At 39.3% G+C, this 17,552-nt stretch overlaps 1 protein-coding gene across 1 annotated transcript; it reads left to right on the top strand.

The window, feature by feature from the left end:
- The first annotated feature begins 2,726 nt into the window (after positions 1 to 2,726).
- zgc:158689 (uncharacterized protein LOC791177 homolog) lies at positions 2,727 to 16,211 on the top strand. The gene is made up of 15 exons (XM_046045868.1): positions 2,727 to 3,308; positions 5,259 to 5,403; positions 5,532 to 5,607; positions 5,730 to 5,816; positions 7,044 to 7,105; positions 7,364 to 7,435; positions 7,735 to 7,872; positions 8,407 to 8,559; positions 9,705 to 9,881; positions 10,601 to 11,243; positions 11,884 to 12,085; positions 12,543 to 12,605; positions 13,012 to 13,180; positions 13,312 to 13,352; positions 14,176 to 16,211. The coding sequence occupies exons 2-15, from the start codon at positions 5,356 to 5,358 to the stop codon at positions 14,246 to 14,248; spliced, it is 2,004 nt and encodes a 667-aa protein (XP_045901824.1). The 5' UTR covers positions 2,727 to 3,308; positions 5,259 to 5,355; the 3' UTR covers positions 14,249 to 16,211.
- The last annotated feature ends 1,341 nt before the right edge of the window (positions 16,212 to 17,552 follow it).

Here is a 17,552-nt window from a genome sequence, read left to right as displayed (position 1 = left end):
TGGCTAGGCCACGCCAGAACCTTGATATGCTTCTTACAGAGCCACTCCTTGGTTATCCTGGCTGTGTGCTTCGGGTCATTGTCATGTTGGAAGACCCAGACTCGACTCGGAGGTTGTTCCCCAAAATCTCGCAATACATGGCCCCAGTCATCCTCTCCTTAATACAGTACAGGTTTCTTCTGGGATAGAGGATGTCTCTTACATATATATATATATATATATATATATATATATATATATATATATATATATATATATATATATATATATAACAATTGTAAGTCGCTTAAAAGTGTCAGCTAAATGAATAAATGTAATGTAAATGTGGATAATGCGCACACACACACTGTGGCCATAGTATCATGTTATTGTTTTATCTCATCAGATTAAGAATGTGAAAACCATAATTTTATCTACACACATTATAGCCCTCTCCATATAGCTCACCATGAACTCTATCAGTCTCGCATTCAATGAATAGTTAATGCCCTCGGTGTTAAGAAACTGGGCCTGTGTTGCATTTCAATCCTAATTTCTCTTTTCCCTCATTTTCTCATCTCACTACTTCTACTATCAAATAAAAGCCTAATAAATGCCAAAAATAATTATTTAAAAAGCTCTACACTCATTGTGTTTTGATACACTGTGCTTAATACACACATAAAAGTACAAAACATTGAATTTCATAGGAGGTGAAATTATCTTTTTTTATGCCACATTAATAAGATAAAATAATACTGCATGATATTTCACTTAATGTTCATCTCAGTTTTCTAAAATGACGAAGTCTCTCTTTAACTAACCTTAACCTTCATCTTCTCATTTGTCACTTTGGTTTAATCAGGGAAATCAATAAGAGACAATGGCTTAAATGGATTTACTTCACCAGCGCGCTCGCAGAAGATTGCAAAATAATTTGTACTTTCAGAATTTACATATTTTTCAGGTATGTATTGGACTGATTTGACTGTTTCCTTAATTGTGGCTGCACTGATGTGAGCTTTGACACCCGTCTTTGTCTCCTGGGCAGGACATTCATCTGAGACACTGTTTGTCTGTGACACAGTTGGACACAGCCCAAAGGAAACCTGGAAGTAAAGATCAGCTGAGTGATCTTTAATCAGGCAACGCATGACCTGTTTCAGAGACACGTCTGCTTTCCCGGCGTGTCCGATGAAACGCATAACATGAAGGTGTAGGTGCATAGATGGGAGAGCTGTTTATGAGTTGTCTTTATTGTTTAATAGGTCAGTGTGAGCCGGGTTCTCCTGTCTGTCAATCTCCTTAGCGCGTGTGAATTAGGCCCAGAGGAAGCAAGCTGACACAAACAGCTTTACGGCTCAGGTCCAAGGACATGAGACCACAGACGCTCCAATGTTCCCCTCAACACTGAACCAAGTGACCCAGAACCCCACCGAACACACTCGCCTACCATGGCTGGCAATCTGGCGGCTGCTCTGGTGACAGACAGAGATGACGTCTGGGACAGCCTGAGACTGAGCAAAGACACTTTGATGTGTTTTGGGATGTGGGTTTGACCTGTTCTGATTGTGTCCAGTAATGGCAATAGTGTGGAGAGGCAATGTGCTGCAGTGATGAGGTAAAGTCTGGACAATGAAGACTTTAAAATAACACCAGAGTTGAAGATGCTTTACATGGTAACTGTGATGAATGTTTCATTACTTACATTCAAAATTGAGTGAAATGATCATTATTATAAATGGCATGTGTTAATAAAAACCAGTGTGTTTAATGTTGTGTAGCACTGTAGTTTGCACGGTTAGTAGTGTCATACAGGTGAAGTGATGTTGCACTATCGCCACCCTCTGGGAAGAACCTGTAACTGCAACTCAAGACAGCTTCAGACACCTGCATTTCCTGCAGTAATGTGATGTCATCTTTTTAATTATTTTTTTATCAATCTGAAGGTGCAAAGCAACTGTCAGATAAATATAGTGCAATAATTCTCATTAAATTGTTTTAGAGAGTCCGTTATTATTTTTTTTACATTGTATTATTTATTTATTCAGTAAATTTGCTGGTTTTAGCAATTTGGGTGGAATTTAAATGGTGGGGCTTGTGCTGGGGGCACTCATGATCTCGGTACTGCTAAAATCTTTGTTACAGTCCTGGTGAAGTACATCCAAATTATACTTGAGACCAGTATTTGAGTAAATGCACCACTGTGTCAAAGAACATATAACCACTGGTGGATGAAGTATTTCGATCTTTCACGTAAAAGTGGTAATAAAGCAGTGTAAAAAAATACTCTTTTTATTATGCAGAGCGGCCCATTTCAGCATAATAATCCATAATTATTACTGGATTATAATTATTGATTCATTACTGCTAGTAAAGGTGGAGCTAATTTGAATTACTTTAGGCCTATATACTGCCAGGCAACTTAACCTGTAATAATATAGTCATTTATTAGTTGAAAAAAACAAAAAACAAACTGAATCTGCAAAGTAACTAGGCTAACTGAAGCTGTCAGATAAATGTAGCTGAGTAAAAAGTACAATGTAGGCCTACCTCTAAAATTGTACAGTACCTGAGTTACTTTCTGGCTACAACAAAACTCCTTGTGGCATTTTCCCACCACTTTAAACTTTCCTCTCCCGCAACTTTATTTCTTTCTTCTCAGCACTTTATTGCAGTGAATGAAGGGTCTGAGTCCACGCAGGGGCCTCCTCCTCCTCCCCTTCCTCCTCGTCTGACCCCCCTCTGAGAAGGAGCATGAATATAGTGATGGTGTATGTAGGCCAGTGATAGGCCTGCCTGTGCTGTGGCTTAAAAAGTTCAAGGCATTATTCTCCTCCTGCTTCTATTCAGACGGGGTCCCGTTGGCTCATTGTTATTCTGCCCGAGCGACAGAGAGAGAGGCAGACACAGAATGGGAGGCTGACTGTGGTTTCCAACGGCAGGGAGCTGGTTGTACTGGGCGAGGGTTTGTCGGTGGTGTTTCTGGCCGTTTTTTGTTTTTTTGCGGGCGTGAAGGCATGTCGATAATCGGCTCAGTAATGAGGAGAGGTACTGAACGGCACCAAATATCTGACCCCGATTCCTGGGAGTAAACGACAGGCAGAGAGAGGAGAGGGAGGGGAGAAAGGGGGGGTAGCGAAGGCCATGTGAAAAAGGGGTGGAGGGGAGTTGAGATTTAGTGCGCTGCTGGATGAAACAACCCCCCACTAACTAACGGAGAGGGAAAGTAGCCTAATAGGAAGAAAAGAGGGGGTGTTGTACTGTTCATTTAACACTCAAAGACGCGCAGGAAGTCTTTATCGTTTCCCACAATGAGATCTGAAGAGGTATGTAAGTTTTTTCTTTCTTTTTTTATTATTACATGTGTTACTGTTTTACAAATGGAAGTAGAGCTGAGAGTTTGAGACCAACAGGTAGCTGTTACTGAGCTGCACTGTGCAGGCAAATGGCTAGGGTCAATTTTATTACCTCAGGAAAAACATCCTCTGTTTAAAAAACAATTTCTTCATATCTGATTTTATGAGAACAACTGGTTTATTTTAGTTGTATCTTTTTGGGGGTTTACTTTGCATTTGTCTCTGTAATTCAAAAGATGGTCATGCAGTTGTTAAAATGAGATGAGATGGTGTAGAAGAAAAGGCTCATTTAGCTGCAATGTTACACCTTTGGAGGAATGCAAGAAGTAAATGCATGCATGTGTCTGTGTTTTGGTTATTCATTCCATGACAATGTTGTGGTGTCTTTAGTGCTGCAACAATAAAATGCCAGAGAATACTGAAAAATGTCCACAATTGTTTGGTTTGTCCGGCCATCAGTGCAAAACCCAAAGATGTTCAGTTTGCTATCATATAAAACAGAAAAAAACAGCAAATCAATCATTTGAACCAGGTAATTTTTGGCATTTTTACTTGAGAAATGATTCAAATGAATAATTGTTCACCAAAATAGTTGCAGATTATTTTTCTGCTGATTGACTAATCACTAAATTGACTACTCATTGCAGCTGCTTCCAAACCATTTGAAGGCACATGAATGCACCTTCTGTATCAGTGTCCCAACCACCTGCAGACCGTTCCTGTTGCATTCTGAAACAAACAACACTATATTTCTTTGAATTAAACCACACTAAACTGAGAATATGCACACATTCAATATTTCACTTCACCATTTTAAAGAATGTGCACACTGACAAAGCCCAAAGACAAATTTAGGACAAAGCTCCCACTTTTCTGTCTGCAGGACAACAGACTATTACAGCTCTTCTCACAAATTACAGGCTTCACCAGGGTGGCCTTAATGAGCAAGAGTCTGGAAATGTTTTTTTTGTGACATATACCATTAGATGATCTGGGTCAACGTTTTCTCTGTAATCTCGCTGTGATAACAAAGGAGGGGTGCACAGGGAAAACTGAGAGAGCATTTTGCCATTAAATCCAGACTGGAAATCCTTTGACCCCAGTGCGGTCCCTCCTTGATCGTCCTCTTTGCTGAGGAAACACTGTTGTCGCATGTTTATTCAGTGCTCTGACACCTGTGACTCAGACTGGAGAAGCCCATTGTTCTTATCTGAAATGGTATAACTCGTCTGGCACTGGAGTCTAGGAGAAATATTTGGGTTGCCGTAATGTTGCAAAGTGATAACGTAGAAACTGACAGCTGAGACACAGAGGAGATCCATGTGAATGTAACATCAGACAAAACCCAAGACGCTTTGACATCCTCATCACTTGTTGTGATGGTTTGATGGCCTTAAAAGTCCTCTAGCTGATTTAAATCTCACACTTTTAGTCAGTCTTGGAGAGAGCGACAGCCCTGAATGGTCATATACAGATTCCTGTTTAGTTAATGTGAAGATTTAAAAGGATTTGTGCAGTGAAATCTTAAAAGCGAGGGAGAAGGGAGGTTCTCTGTACACGTGGACCAATACAAATGCCAGACACTTATCACAGTGTATAGTTTTTATGATTGATAGGTTCATTGTTTCGTTTATAAATACCAGAACAGTGAAAACACCCATTATAACTTCCTAGAGCCTGAGGTGGCACGTTCAAATTCCTTGTTTTATCTAACAATCTGTCAAATCCCAAAGATGTTCCATTTATTATAATTTATGACAAAGAAAATTCTGACACATGAGAAATTAGAAACAGTGAACATCAGGCAATATCTATCTAAATAGGTGACAATTTATTTCCTTTTTTTGGGGGTACATTTTAAGAGTCCCTGCGATCAATCATCCCTAATTGCAATGTGTTTTTTTTCCTGTTCTCTTTTAGGGGATTGCTGTCTGCTGTAAAGCTTAGGGCCCCGACCAACAGGAGAAAAAGACAATACAAACGGATATAGTTGCAGGACATAACTGAGGGAAGGAAAATGTCTCGAACAGAAGAGGTCAACAAGATGACAGAAAATGTCTACAAGGTATGACTCTACTGTCTGTGAAGTAGAGTGAAGCTCATAAATATATGATCTGGCTCTGGTGTTGTTTCTCACATACACAATCATTCACAGTACAATGTGTAGTGACATGCTGTGTTCGTTGCCAATAGGGGATTCTGGACCAGTTCAACCCCAGTCTGAAGAACTTTGTGACCATGGGGAAACACTATGAGAAAGCCCTGACAGGTTAGTCGAACACAGGCCTTTAAATGTGTCCTCTCAGCTGAGTTGCGTGTAGTAATCCGTCACTGAATCACTGAATAGGATGTTTTTCCATTTTCCCTAAAATGCACTCTTGTCTTCTTCAGGAGTAACTGTGGCTGCCAAAGGGTACTTCGATGCTTTGGTGAAACTCGGAGAACTGGCGAGCGACAGCCAAGGCTCCAAAGAGCTGGGTGAGTGGGCGGCTGGTGGAGAAGGGCCGGGTTGAGGAGAAAATAAGACTAAACTGGGGATGGCACCTAATAAAGTGAAGAGAGTTGACGTGACAGCTGGAGAGAAGTATGGAGAATATTGTCTGCTGCATGTGTTGTGTGAGGGAGGCGATGAAGACAAGAGGGAATGAGGAAATGTAGCGAGAGGGAGAGACAACAGAGGGAAAGGGAGAGAGTAGGGTCATTGTTGAGAGATTAACAACACCACATGATCTCATTGTAATGCTGAAAACTGCGGGGGAGGCAGGCAGGAGAGTCGGAGGGCGAGATGCCAGCCACCACATACTACAGCGCTGTGTGACCGAGGGAGGGACTCACAGCTGACCGACACTTTGTACATTTGTGTTCAAGCAGCAAGTTTTGAGACATTTTGACTGTTGTGTCTTCTGTGTGTATGTTAATGGGGAAGGAAGTATTCAGATCCTTGACTTAAGTAAAAGTACTTACACTGTCACACTGTAAAAATACTCTATTACAAGTATTAACTCAAGTATTTACTCAATTACAAGTAAGTATTACCCCCGTGACCCTGTACGCAGGATAAGCAGTTGACGATGGATGGATGGATGGATGGAAGTAGTATTACTACATGTAATGGAGTATGCATTACAAGTCCTGCATTGAAAATGTTACTTAAGTAAAAATATGTAGTATGCTTACTAATATGCTGTAGTAAGTATTATCAGGAAAATATACTTAAAAGTATTCAGAAAAATGGTTCCTTCTGAACCCTAAAAAATAAAAAATAATTTAAAATAATTCAAAGGAAAAGCAGCAAATACTCACGTTTGAGAAGCTGGAGCCATGAAAGATTTATCAATGATCAAAATACTCTGCAATTAATTTTCTATTAATCTAGTAATCGATTTTCAGCAAGTAATTTGTAAATAATTGTAGTGGAATGAAAAGTACAATATTTCCCTTTGAAATGTAGTGAAGTAGAATTATAAAGTGGCATGACAAGAAAATACTCAAGTTAAGTACAAGTATCTCAAATTTGTACTTAAGTGGGCCTATAGTACTTGAAAATATGTATTTATTTACATTCCCCCACTGGTTGATGTTGATAGTGTTGTGAACGGCCATTATTAGAGCACAGATTTACGATAAACACAGTGCGGTAGTTTCTGCATACTCTAAATATCACATATAAGACTGATCGCCTTTACTGTTCTCTGCTCCTCACAGGAGACACACTGTTTCAGATGGCCGAGGTCCACAGACAGATTCAGGTGCAGCTGGAAGATGTGGTAAGACGGAGCGCAGCTGTTCTGGACTAATAATTTCATGTTATTGATCAGATATTAACATTGTGATCATGTGGCTGAATGTTGAATTATTTAAATTGCATGGTCATTATGGGGACAGATTTTTAGCCATCATTTTAAAATATTGTATGATTTTTGAAATTTTAAAATGACCAGAAATAGTTTAGAAGTTAACATTTTGAATCGTGGATGGTGTATACTTTTGTTTTAAATGCTGCACATGGATCATTTCATCAACAGTTGAAGCTGTTTCACTCTGAGCTGCTCGCCCAGTTGGAACAGAAGCTGGAACTGGACATTAAATACCTCACAGTAAGTTAATAATAATAAAACTTTCTACACTCACTATATCTTCCATTCACTTTTGATCAATTGTGAGAAAAGCAGAATTTCTGCTTAATTTAAAATGTTACGTTTCATTTAGCAAGTCCATTTGTAAAATAAAAAAAAAAGAAGAAGAAATTATGGAAAAATACATAAGAATAACAGATTGACCTTGATAAATAAAAGTGTTTGGACAACTACTCTTAAATCTTAAATATGAGCTCTATCAAACCATATTTCATCAGACACTTCTAAATTCTAAATAAATCTTCTGACTTTCCTCTCAGGCCACCCTAAAGAAGTATCAGAGTGAACGTAGGTCTAAATCTGAGTCTATCGAGCGCTGCCAGTCGCAGCTGAAGAAACTCCGCAGGAAGAGCCAGGGCAGTCGTCACCCACACAAATATGGAGACAGAGAGATGCAGGTAAGCGAAGACCAAAGTGAAATGCACAAACATGTGAGCTGAAGTTAGTGACACGGTGATCACTTTCATTTGGGAAACAAAAACCCTTCAAATTCACAGATCCTTAACATCTCCCCAAGCATTACAGCAGACTGAAAAGCAGAGTTGTGTGAGCATTTGTGTGAGAAGTAGGCCAGTGTGAATAAGATTAAAGAAAAATCTGCTTCAGCTGATTTTTCAGGAAACAAGTACAAGCTGTTAGTGGTAGAAATATGAATGATATAAGAGGGTGAAAGAATTTGGCCACTTGAAATCAAATGGGTGGGGGAGAGTTATGTTGGGAAAAAAAGGTCACCCAAGGCGCAAAGGAAGCAATGATTTGGATTTTGTTATTGTTGTGCAACAGGCAGGATATGATGTTGCATAATGCTCCAGGTCTCTCTCTCCTTACAATGTGCAGCAAAGGTCACTCTGTCTTTAAGTACTGCGTATGTGATGTGAGTGCATGTGTAAGGATGTTGAGGTTTGCAGTGAGATCTCTCTGACTTTCTTCAGTTTGTGGAGTTGATGAGTCGTCGCCAAGGCGAGCTGGACGCACTGGTTGCCACCGGTTACAAGTCTGCGCTCACCGAGGAAAGGAGACGATATTGCTTCCTGGTGGACAGACAGTGTTGTGTTACCAAACTGCTCATCAACTACCACTCCAAGGTGATCTGTTCACATTTTCTTATCATTACACACATTTGCACCTAAATTTATTTAGCTAGTAACATTTCAGCTTTCTTACGTTGAGATATTGAAATTCAGACGAACTGAGTGGTTGGTCTCACTGTTCAGTTTAAAGGATACTGTCTTCAAGTCCCAAGAAAAAAAAAACTAAAATCAACAATTAAGTATATCTAATCAAATTCTGATTTAGCATATTAATCTGTGCCATGGACCTTCATCGTATTCCAAAAATTACTAAAAACATATTAAAGAGACAGACTTTTGCACTGGGTGATTTGTTCCTTTATTACAATGAACATGGGCACTGTTGTTCATTTTGCGTCGACCCCACATGTGCCGTCCTGATCTGAGTGGGAACTATACAATGACAATAGATAGCTAGCTACTTACATTGACCTACAGCATTTCCATTGGCTTGTGGGACACACACGAGCATGAACTTTAATGAGGATGAGAGCTACTGCAGTGATGGGAGTGAGGCAGGCAGGACTAACGTTGCGGTTAAGAAATGGTAGGGTCCACTTTAGGGGTGTCTGAAACCATATTACAAGATAGATTCTTTCTTGCATGATGTGGGAAATATAATGTAATATTTACGATAAGGCAAGAAGGAAATATAAATATTTCAATCCCCCAAACCTGTTGGTTTTTCCTCTTTTTGGGGGATCCAAGTCTTAATTAGGACCAGATGCCCCCAATCGCTGTAATTCGAACCCTGGTCCTGTTGCTGTAAATATTCACTACTTCCCAGAATGTGTATTTATCTGTACCTGAAAAAAGTCCTCAACAAATGCACTTTATTCTCCTGTTTGAATTAAGCTTGCTGAAACTACAGTGTCCAGTTGATTTAGGAATTACTGAACCTTTTTTTTTTTTTTAATAAAAAATTTAAATAAATATTTGTGACCCATTTTGAAACATTTACATCTTTGGTAGTAATTACTGGGTTGACAGCCACAGACAAGGTAGGGAAGTTGGACAGCATTGAGAGTTGGACCCATGCAGTATATGGTTTTTGGTTTGTTCAGGGATTAGTTGACAATAGCAAAGAAAATAGAATAACTCCAGTGTAAACCTTTAACAGTGTTCTGATTTTCTCTATTTGTGCTTTTGAACATAATCAGGTGAGAGAGCTTCTGTCGCAGAAACTGTCATCTTGGCAGCAGTCATGTTCTCAGCCCACAAAACTCCCAGAACGCGCTCTGAACCTGCTGCGTCACACTGCACCTCAAAGCTCAGGGGCTGCTGGGATAACCGAGGTCCTCCGCAATACTAAGCTGGGCTCTGCTCATCCGGAACAGGTCAGATCATTTTTATTTATTCTTTGTCTGATGCTTAATGTGTGCTTTGGAGTTTCAGGTGCACTGTAGTTGGTTTCCACAGAAGGATTACTTGGTGGGTTGAAATTTTTAAAACCCTTTCAAAACCTCACAGGATAAACTCAAACATATATGGTGGTGGTCAAGAACAAAAACAAGTCTATTATTAGCTCTTTCTGGCAGAGGTGGGGCAAAGTCATTGTTTTGAAGGTCCCATGTACCTCTCAAATGTTGGCAAAGTGGTAACAGTCAAGTCTCAAATAAAGTCACAGGAACAAGTTTTTTTATTTGAGTCCTAATTGAGTCATTATAGAATTCAGAACAGGGGGAAGCTAACTTTACCGCTGTCCACCCATTAATGACAGATACGTAGTTTACTGATTTTAAAAGACAACATTTAGGCTAATAAAGTCTTGGATTCATAGCCTGTAAGTCCTTATGTGATCTGAGATATCAACTGTCAAGTCAAAAGGCGAATTCCGAGTGAAGTCACAAGTTATTGCTGTTAAAGTAAAATTTGAAGAGACAAAGTGCTTTTTCATTTTGCCTAGTCAAGTCTAAAGTCACCATATTCATGATTCAAGTACTCACCTCTTGTACCTGGAAATTCAACAACTTAGAAACTTTATTAAACATTATTTTATTATTATTGCTAGAGAGTCATTTCTGGTAGTTAACAGTATCTGTCCTTGGTTTTTCAGAGGCTCTCTGTTCAAGAAGTCCCTCCTCTCTTGAATGGAGACTCCAGTCGTTCCCAGCAGCAACGCTCACTCCACTCCTCCTTCCAGAGTGATACCTGTCCCCCTCAAGGCTCCCCCCAGACTTTCTGCTCTGTCTCCACTGGAGGAGCTGCTGGAGGTTCATCATGCGGAGCTTCTCCTCAGCATGCCAGCACACCCCTCAGTACATCAGCCAGCCCCCTCCCCGACAGCAGTGCCAGCAGCAGTGCCAGCCCTGCTGCGTCCACTCCCACCACTACTGGCAGCTCGGCCCAGCAAAGCTCTCTCCTCCTGGCCACCAACACATCCAACCTCTCCCCATGCCTCATCCCCTCCACGGTGATGTCGCTCAGCCAGATCTCCCCAAGCAGCGGCTCCTTGCAGGGCATGACACTCCCTATCTCCCACAGTGCTCCTCACAGTCCTCCACTGCCCCACAGTGCTCCTTTATCCAGGGCCATGACTCCTGTGCAGTTAGTGCACCAACAGGTGGGAACAGGAGGGAGCAATACTTCATCAACATCGCACAATGCCTGGCTGCTGAAGACCGCTGAGATGTGTGCAACAGCAACTCTTCCATTGCCGAGGAGACCTGTCAGTGAAATGAGGCTGGGCGGTTTTCAGGGTAAGATGTGATTAGTCTCCTCTGTAAGTGTGTCCATTCCCATTAATCCGCATCAAAAGATTTTAGTCCTTTTTTGATTTAGCCACACACAGGGTTATTGGCCTGAGCAAATACTCACAAGCAGCTACTTTGTCTGAAATACAACATAAGAGAAACTGGTTTATCTGTTTATAGTGCAGCCAGACAAACTCATGCTGTTTTCATTAAGAATTCCGTCAAAAATAAATGTGTCTGAGTTCATGCAGGGCACTTCACAAGTAGTCTTCAGCAACAACAGCAGAGCACAGTTAAAGGAGTTTGTTACTATGCTGAGTAGTTGTTGATGTGCAGCATGTCGCCTGTAGCTCACCATCTAAGAGCTCACTCTGGCTGCTTATTCTTGCTTCATTACTCCCTGAAATGTTTACAACTGAGCTGCTGATGAAAAATAAATTTAACATGAAGCAGCAGCAGGAAATTATGTGTTTGCATACACAGTAACTGAATAAAGCTCTGTCTGTCAGGCTGATGAGTCAGTGAGATAAAATTACACTAATGCTGGATTACATGCATGGCTGCAGTTTTGTGTTATAAATACATTGAAGGACTTGATTTCATGAAACTCGTAAAGAGTTTTGTTTTCTCTTTCTCCTCTACCTAGGCTCCAGTCTCCCCAGGACGCTGCCTTTATCTGGACCTACATGTGTGGAAGCCATGTTCCCTCACACTCCTGGAGCGTCGGAGGATGTCGGCATGGGGAGTGGAGCTTGCTTACTGCACTTCCAGCCTGGTGACAACATCACCCTGCTCATCTCTGAGCCCAGAGACGGCTGGCACTACGGCCAGAATGAACGAACTGGACGGTAAGTTTTAGAAATCACACACTGACGTAGAATTTTCTGAAATGCACAGCAAAAGAGAGAAACCCCTTGAATGGTCTCGCTGTGTAACGTGAAAGGGCCTTGTAATGTGTAGGATTGTTATAATGCGTACGATTAGAAGACTCTAGAATACTTCATTGCCATAAGATAAGGCTGAATGAAGTTGGTTCTGGCTGGAATTTCAAGATTATGTTCATGATAACCAGAACAAGTAAGGGACACCACTTCCCCTTAACCGTGTGCTCCTTTCTGGCCTACTGTAAGTAGAACAGTGTTTTCTGACTTCCTTCAGAAGACTTAATATATATTGTCATATAAATATATTCATATAAGACGTGATAAGAGAGTTTTCATCATCACACACACTCCTGTCTTGGCGCTCGATGCTCTCATTTTATTATTCAGCAGTGGTCACATATAGTAAAATTTTCCTTTACAGGAAAGGCTGGTTCCCTTTCTCCTACACTCAGCCACACCACAGTAAGATGGATCACCTCGAGAGGTAAGTCAAAGAAGAGGTTGATGAACTTTGACAGTGTTAATAACAGGCATGCTTCCTTACCTTCCCCTTAGCTGTTTTATAACTCAGTGTATCAGCAATACTTTGAAAAGTAGGAAGTTATATCGTTGGCTGATTTCCTTTTAAAACTTAATGGGTTTCATGTTGAAATTTTTCCCTTTTCCATCTGTATTCTTATAAATCAAAACATCTTTCATGCCAGACGCACAGAAAAACGCACAGGATAAACTGCAGAATGAGTCTTTCCACCGCCCTTTCCCAACACACTCACTTTGCTCTCCAACACCAACAGCACTGTTGATAAATTTACACAAAACCAACATCTCTCAACCCTGATCAAGTTTCCTTGTATATTCTTTCCTATCTCTGTCATTGACCTTTCCTTTAGCTCCCTCTTCTTATCTAAGGCTAACAGCACAAGTACGGGCCAGCTCGACAAGCTGGTGTCTCCAGGTTTCCCAGCCCTCACCCCAGAATCAGAGGAGGAGCGCTCACTTCCTCCCCAGAGGGTCAGCACCTTCCGCCCGCGCCCGTACAGCATGGCCGACAGCAACAAGGTCAGAAAGATGAGACCTTTGTGAGGAGGTCAAGAGTAAAGAGTGCTCCAAACGGACCTTCACAGTTAATGGAAAAGAAACAGATGTAAATGTAAAATCCTCATTAATATTATCTTATCTTTATGTTACAGATCACATCAGAATTGGTCTCTCAACCACCCTCCCCAAACAGGTAACTTTTAGCAGGTGCTCTGTGTGTCATTAAAGGGGCATTCCACCAATTTCATATGTCAAAGTTAAATAACTAGTCACATTACTCTGATAAGTGACTGATTGCTTAGGTAATCTTGGGTTGAGCTTGAGGACCACACATTTTTATCACAAAACCTGTATTACAAACTAGGAGCTTGGAGTGTTTACCTGGCAAGGAGTGTCTAACCAAAGAAGCTTTCAAGCAGTTTATTGGAAGCATTGTTTTTTGGCACTTGGCCATCAATTTTGACATTTCTTTTTTAGCAAGCTAGCGGTGCAGCGCTAGGGATGGTAATATCGGTCTGCTACCACTTTATCTCAGCAACTACTGGATGGGTCACCGTGACATTTTGTATAGGCATTAGTGCTCCGAGGATGTATCCTAATTACTTTGGTGATCTTATGACTTAAAATCTAGATGAAAAATCATCAATTGAATTGAATCAGCATCACCAAATACCTGTAACATAAATGACATTCCTATCAGTCCCAGCTGTTCTCCTTTTTCTTTTGCTAATTAACTAACCTCAGCATGCTAACATGCTAAACTAATATTGTAAAGATAATAAACATTATACCTGCTAAACATCAGCATATCAGCATGCTGATATTAGCATTTAGCACAAGCACCGCTGTGCCTAAATACAACCTTAAAGAGCATTGAGCCTGGCTGTAGACTACTATTCGTGTTTCTTGCAGGTCCAACCACTGTACAATCCTAACTTGCAGGAGCACCCCTTTAATTAATGTTTATATAATGTGCAATTATCATATATTTTATTTTTAATGTTTCTTCCTTTCAGGCTCAACCCATTTGCCCACGTCCGACTCAGAAGAACTGTCACCAATGATCGCTCAGCTCCCATCATTGAGTAAAAGTTTTATTCCCACAGCAGCAGCAATCCTGTTCTCTTTTGTTTGTCAGTCCACCAGACCTCAGGTTGAATCCTGGAAACAGCCCGTTGGTTCATGTTGATTCGTTTCAATTTACTTTGGATGTTCTTTTCTGCAAATTAATCAAATACACATTGTGTTTTGTGTGCAGGAATACAACATTTGTGAATCAAAATGTAAATGGTTCATGTGTAAAGGCTGATCTGTTATAAATATGATTACAGGCCATTCAGTTTTGAAGTAGTTGAAAAAGTAGAAACAAGACCACAATAATATCTGAGTGAAACAAAGTGGGCATTAAAGTAAAATCTAGGCTAGTTTTTATGAAACAAGCGTAAGGTGTTTGGCTGTACCTAGATTAGTGTTTCAGATCAACATACTGTATCTTATGTAATAACTAATATTTTTAGGTTTTGCCTGGCCTATGAAAGATGCCTTTTATTACTCTTACTGTTTCACAGTGCAATTATTTCTCAATGTGTAACCCTTTAATATCTACAGTTTTGTTATTTTTGTGCCATATTCAGAAGGGTGTCCTTTGTTAGGCTGATCTAGGGACTGGCTCCTAATTGCAGGTTGTGAACTTTCACTTCCACTGTAATGAAGTGTTACAGAAAGAGGACAGGCTCCTACTCTAAAAGTGCTATGATATTATACTTCTAGAAAACCTGCAGGATTGTTGCATTTCTTGGTTTCAATGAAAGTGAACTTTTAAATTTATTCAAAGTGTCTTCTATTTTAAAACGTGGTTGTTTAGTTGAGAGAGACTTTGCACAGTGTCATTTTTACCTTAAAATTACTGAACATGGGCAATGCTGTTGGAGTGTTAAATCAGTTATATCTTTTCTGCCAGTTAACACAACATATTCTGCTGCTGTAAAAGTTATGTATTGGTGTTTTATGAATGTAGATTTTTGGATTAGTTTAACTCTACCTGGACTCAAAATACATTGTAAAAACAAATTCTACCTTAAATTTGATTATTCTAATGGCTGATCAATGAGGCTTGTTAGTTTCTCAGTGGAATACATATTTAATACAGAGCAAGTCCTAGAAAACAAAACAAAAAACAGAAAAGCTTCACAGACACAAACTGTGACAGTTAATAGTTGAATATTTGGATGGTGTTATTGACAGAAGTGTTTGTTTGTCTTTTAGAAAGTAGCACACTGTGGAGGGCTGAACGTGTTAAGAATGATACATTTGCATGCTTAGTCTTTGGATTTGATGTCTTCTTGATTCCTTTTCAGTCCCAAATCTAAAGCTAGTTAAGATCTAGGCTCGTTGATTGTAGTTGTACGTTTACCAATCAGACTGAGCAGAATCTTCAAGAGAGATGTGAAAGCCAAGACAGACGACAGGATTAAGAATAAAAAAAGTGGGAGGATTAAGTTTTAATAGGGGAAAAGTATCTATGAAAGTGATGGAGAAAGCAGAAGGGAAGTTGACCAATGTCTGAGCAAGTGTTAATGGTAAACTAGAGATATCCAAAGTAATATTCTGTAGCTCTGTAATCACCTCCAGAAAACTGCAGTTTAAAGGTGAAACTTTCTATCTGTGCAAACTGATATGGTTTATGTTCCAGTTGTAATTGAGCGTGATCTTTTAGCACCTTGAAGATTGAAAATATCGCCTGTAATGCTTGTAGTAACTCATTTCTAACAGCATATATATACTTTGAGTAGTATGGCTTCATTAATAAAGGTGACCGTAAAATGATAGAGCTAATGCATATTCATGCTCGTAAATAGTGTTTGAAACGTGTGATTGTGTGACTTTTATTTGACTTCTTTTTATGATGATATTTCACTTTGGTAGAACATTTTGACTTTGTAGAACCTGCAGATGCAGTGAACCTCCCGTACTGGAAAACCTGCTTATATGTCTATCCTGGTATTCAAAGTTTTCTCTCTTTTGTGCATTAATAAAAAGTGTGCAAACATTTGATTGTATAAAATGATTGATACAGAGAAATAATGTAGTATATGTACAACATGGAAATATATCTGAAGTATGAAATATGTTACATGGGAAGAGATACATGGGAAGTTTATTAAAAGTATAAATCGTATAAATATGTAACAAGAAATGTATGGCAAATCAATATTTACAGTTAGTCTACAGGATATTGTACATGTGTACAGAAAGTATATGTGTGGATGTCTAAAAGATACTTTTTCACCTGTCCTCTTATCACGGCTGCAGATGGAGGCACAGAAAGCTAACATGCTAAAATGTGTCTGTTGCAGTAACACTGCCGCTAAAAACGGGAACTTCTCCAAAGTCCAAAACTTTTCTTCCATAGTGAAATATTGTTAGAACATTGCACACCTATTTTAGTTTACAGTTCCTTGGTTCTGTAAAAGATCATGAAGCAGCATAAACAGACCATCCGTCTGTTCTCTGAGTTGCATCGACATGAAATCCTGGTGACTACAGATTATTTTATAAGGATGAATACTGCTGAGGAAGACATTCTTTATCTGAAACACTGAATATTGAGTTGTGAAATAAAAGTTCTATGAAGGAAATCTTTGTCCACTGTTACTCTGTATCAATAACTTCTATATTAAACTGAGGTTTTGTATACATTTTAAAATGTGCATTTATATTACTGCAAAATAAGTGACACCGGCATTACCCCATCTTATTGAATAATCCTCAGATCCATATTTTAACTGTTGCCACTAGGTTTCATGCAGCACTGCGTTACATATTGATTTGCTATCTTTCTTATTCAAGTAGAATAATGCAGGTATTACACAAGTAATACGTTTTTACACAGCTTTGTCAAGTTAAGCCTCTTGTGAAGGATCAGGGTTGTGCTGAAGCTTAGTTTCAAAACTGTTATGATCTGCTCTGCAAAATCAAAGTCTTAACACAGTGGTTGGTCTACCAATCCAGCATTTGTTATGTAGTGGAAAGTCAAAAAATGTCATGGATGTCTTTAAAACTGATGTTTAGGTTATCTTAAGGTTTTCTGTATAATAATAATAATAATAATAATAATAATAATAATATAGACTTCATGTTCAAATTTCAATAGCTTAGATTTATAAATTGTAGTGATGTTACAATTTTGATCAACTCTGCAATAACTTTTTATGAAAAGATGTAAGTAAACCGCTGACATTTTTCATGTCCAAATAACAAAACACTGTTAGACTAGATTTTCTAATGTTAAAACTTGTTCAACTAAGGCAATTACAACATGACATTTTATTAAATGTTCATGTAATTTTATAATGTACAACAACATGCATTCAATCCAAATCAAACAATGTGG

The sequence above is a fragment of the Micropterus dolomieu genome, linkage group LG03, assembly GCF_021292245.1.
Source record: "Micropterus dolomieu isolate WLL.071019.BEF.003 ecotype Adirondacks linkage group LG03, ASM2129224v1, whole genome shotgun sequence".
Taxonomy (NCBI): domain Eukaryota; kingdom Metazoa; phylum Chordata; class Actinopteri; order Centrarchiformes; family Centrarchidae; genus Micropterus; species Micropterus dolomieu.
This window is presented reverse-complemented; position numbering and strand designations above follow the sequence as displayed.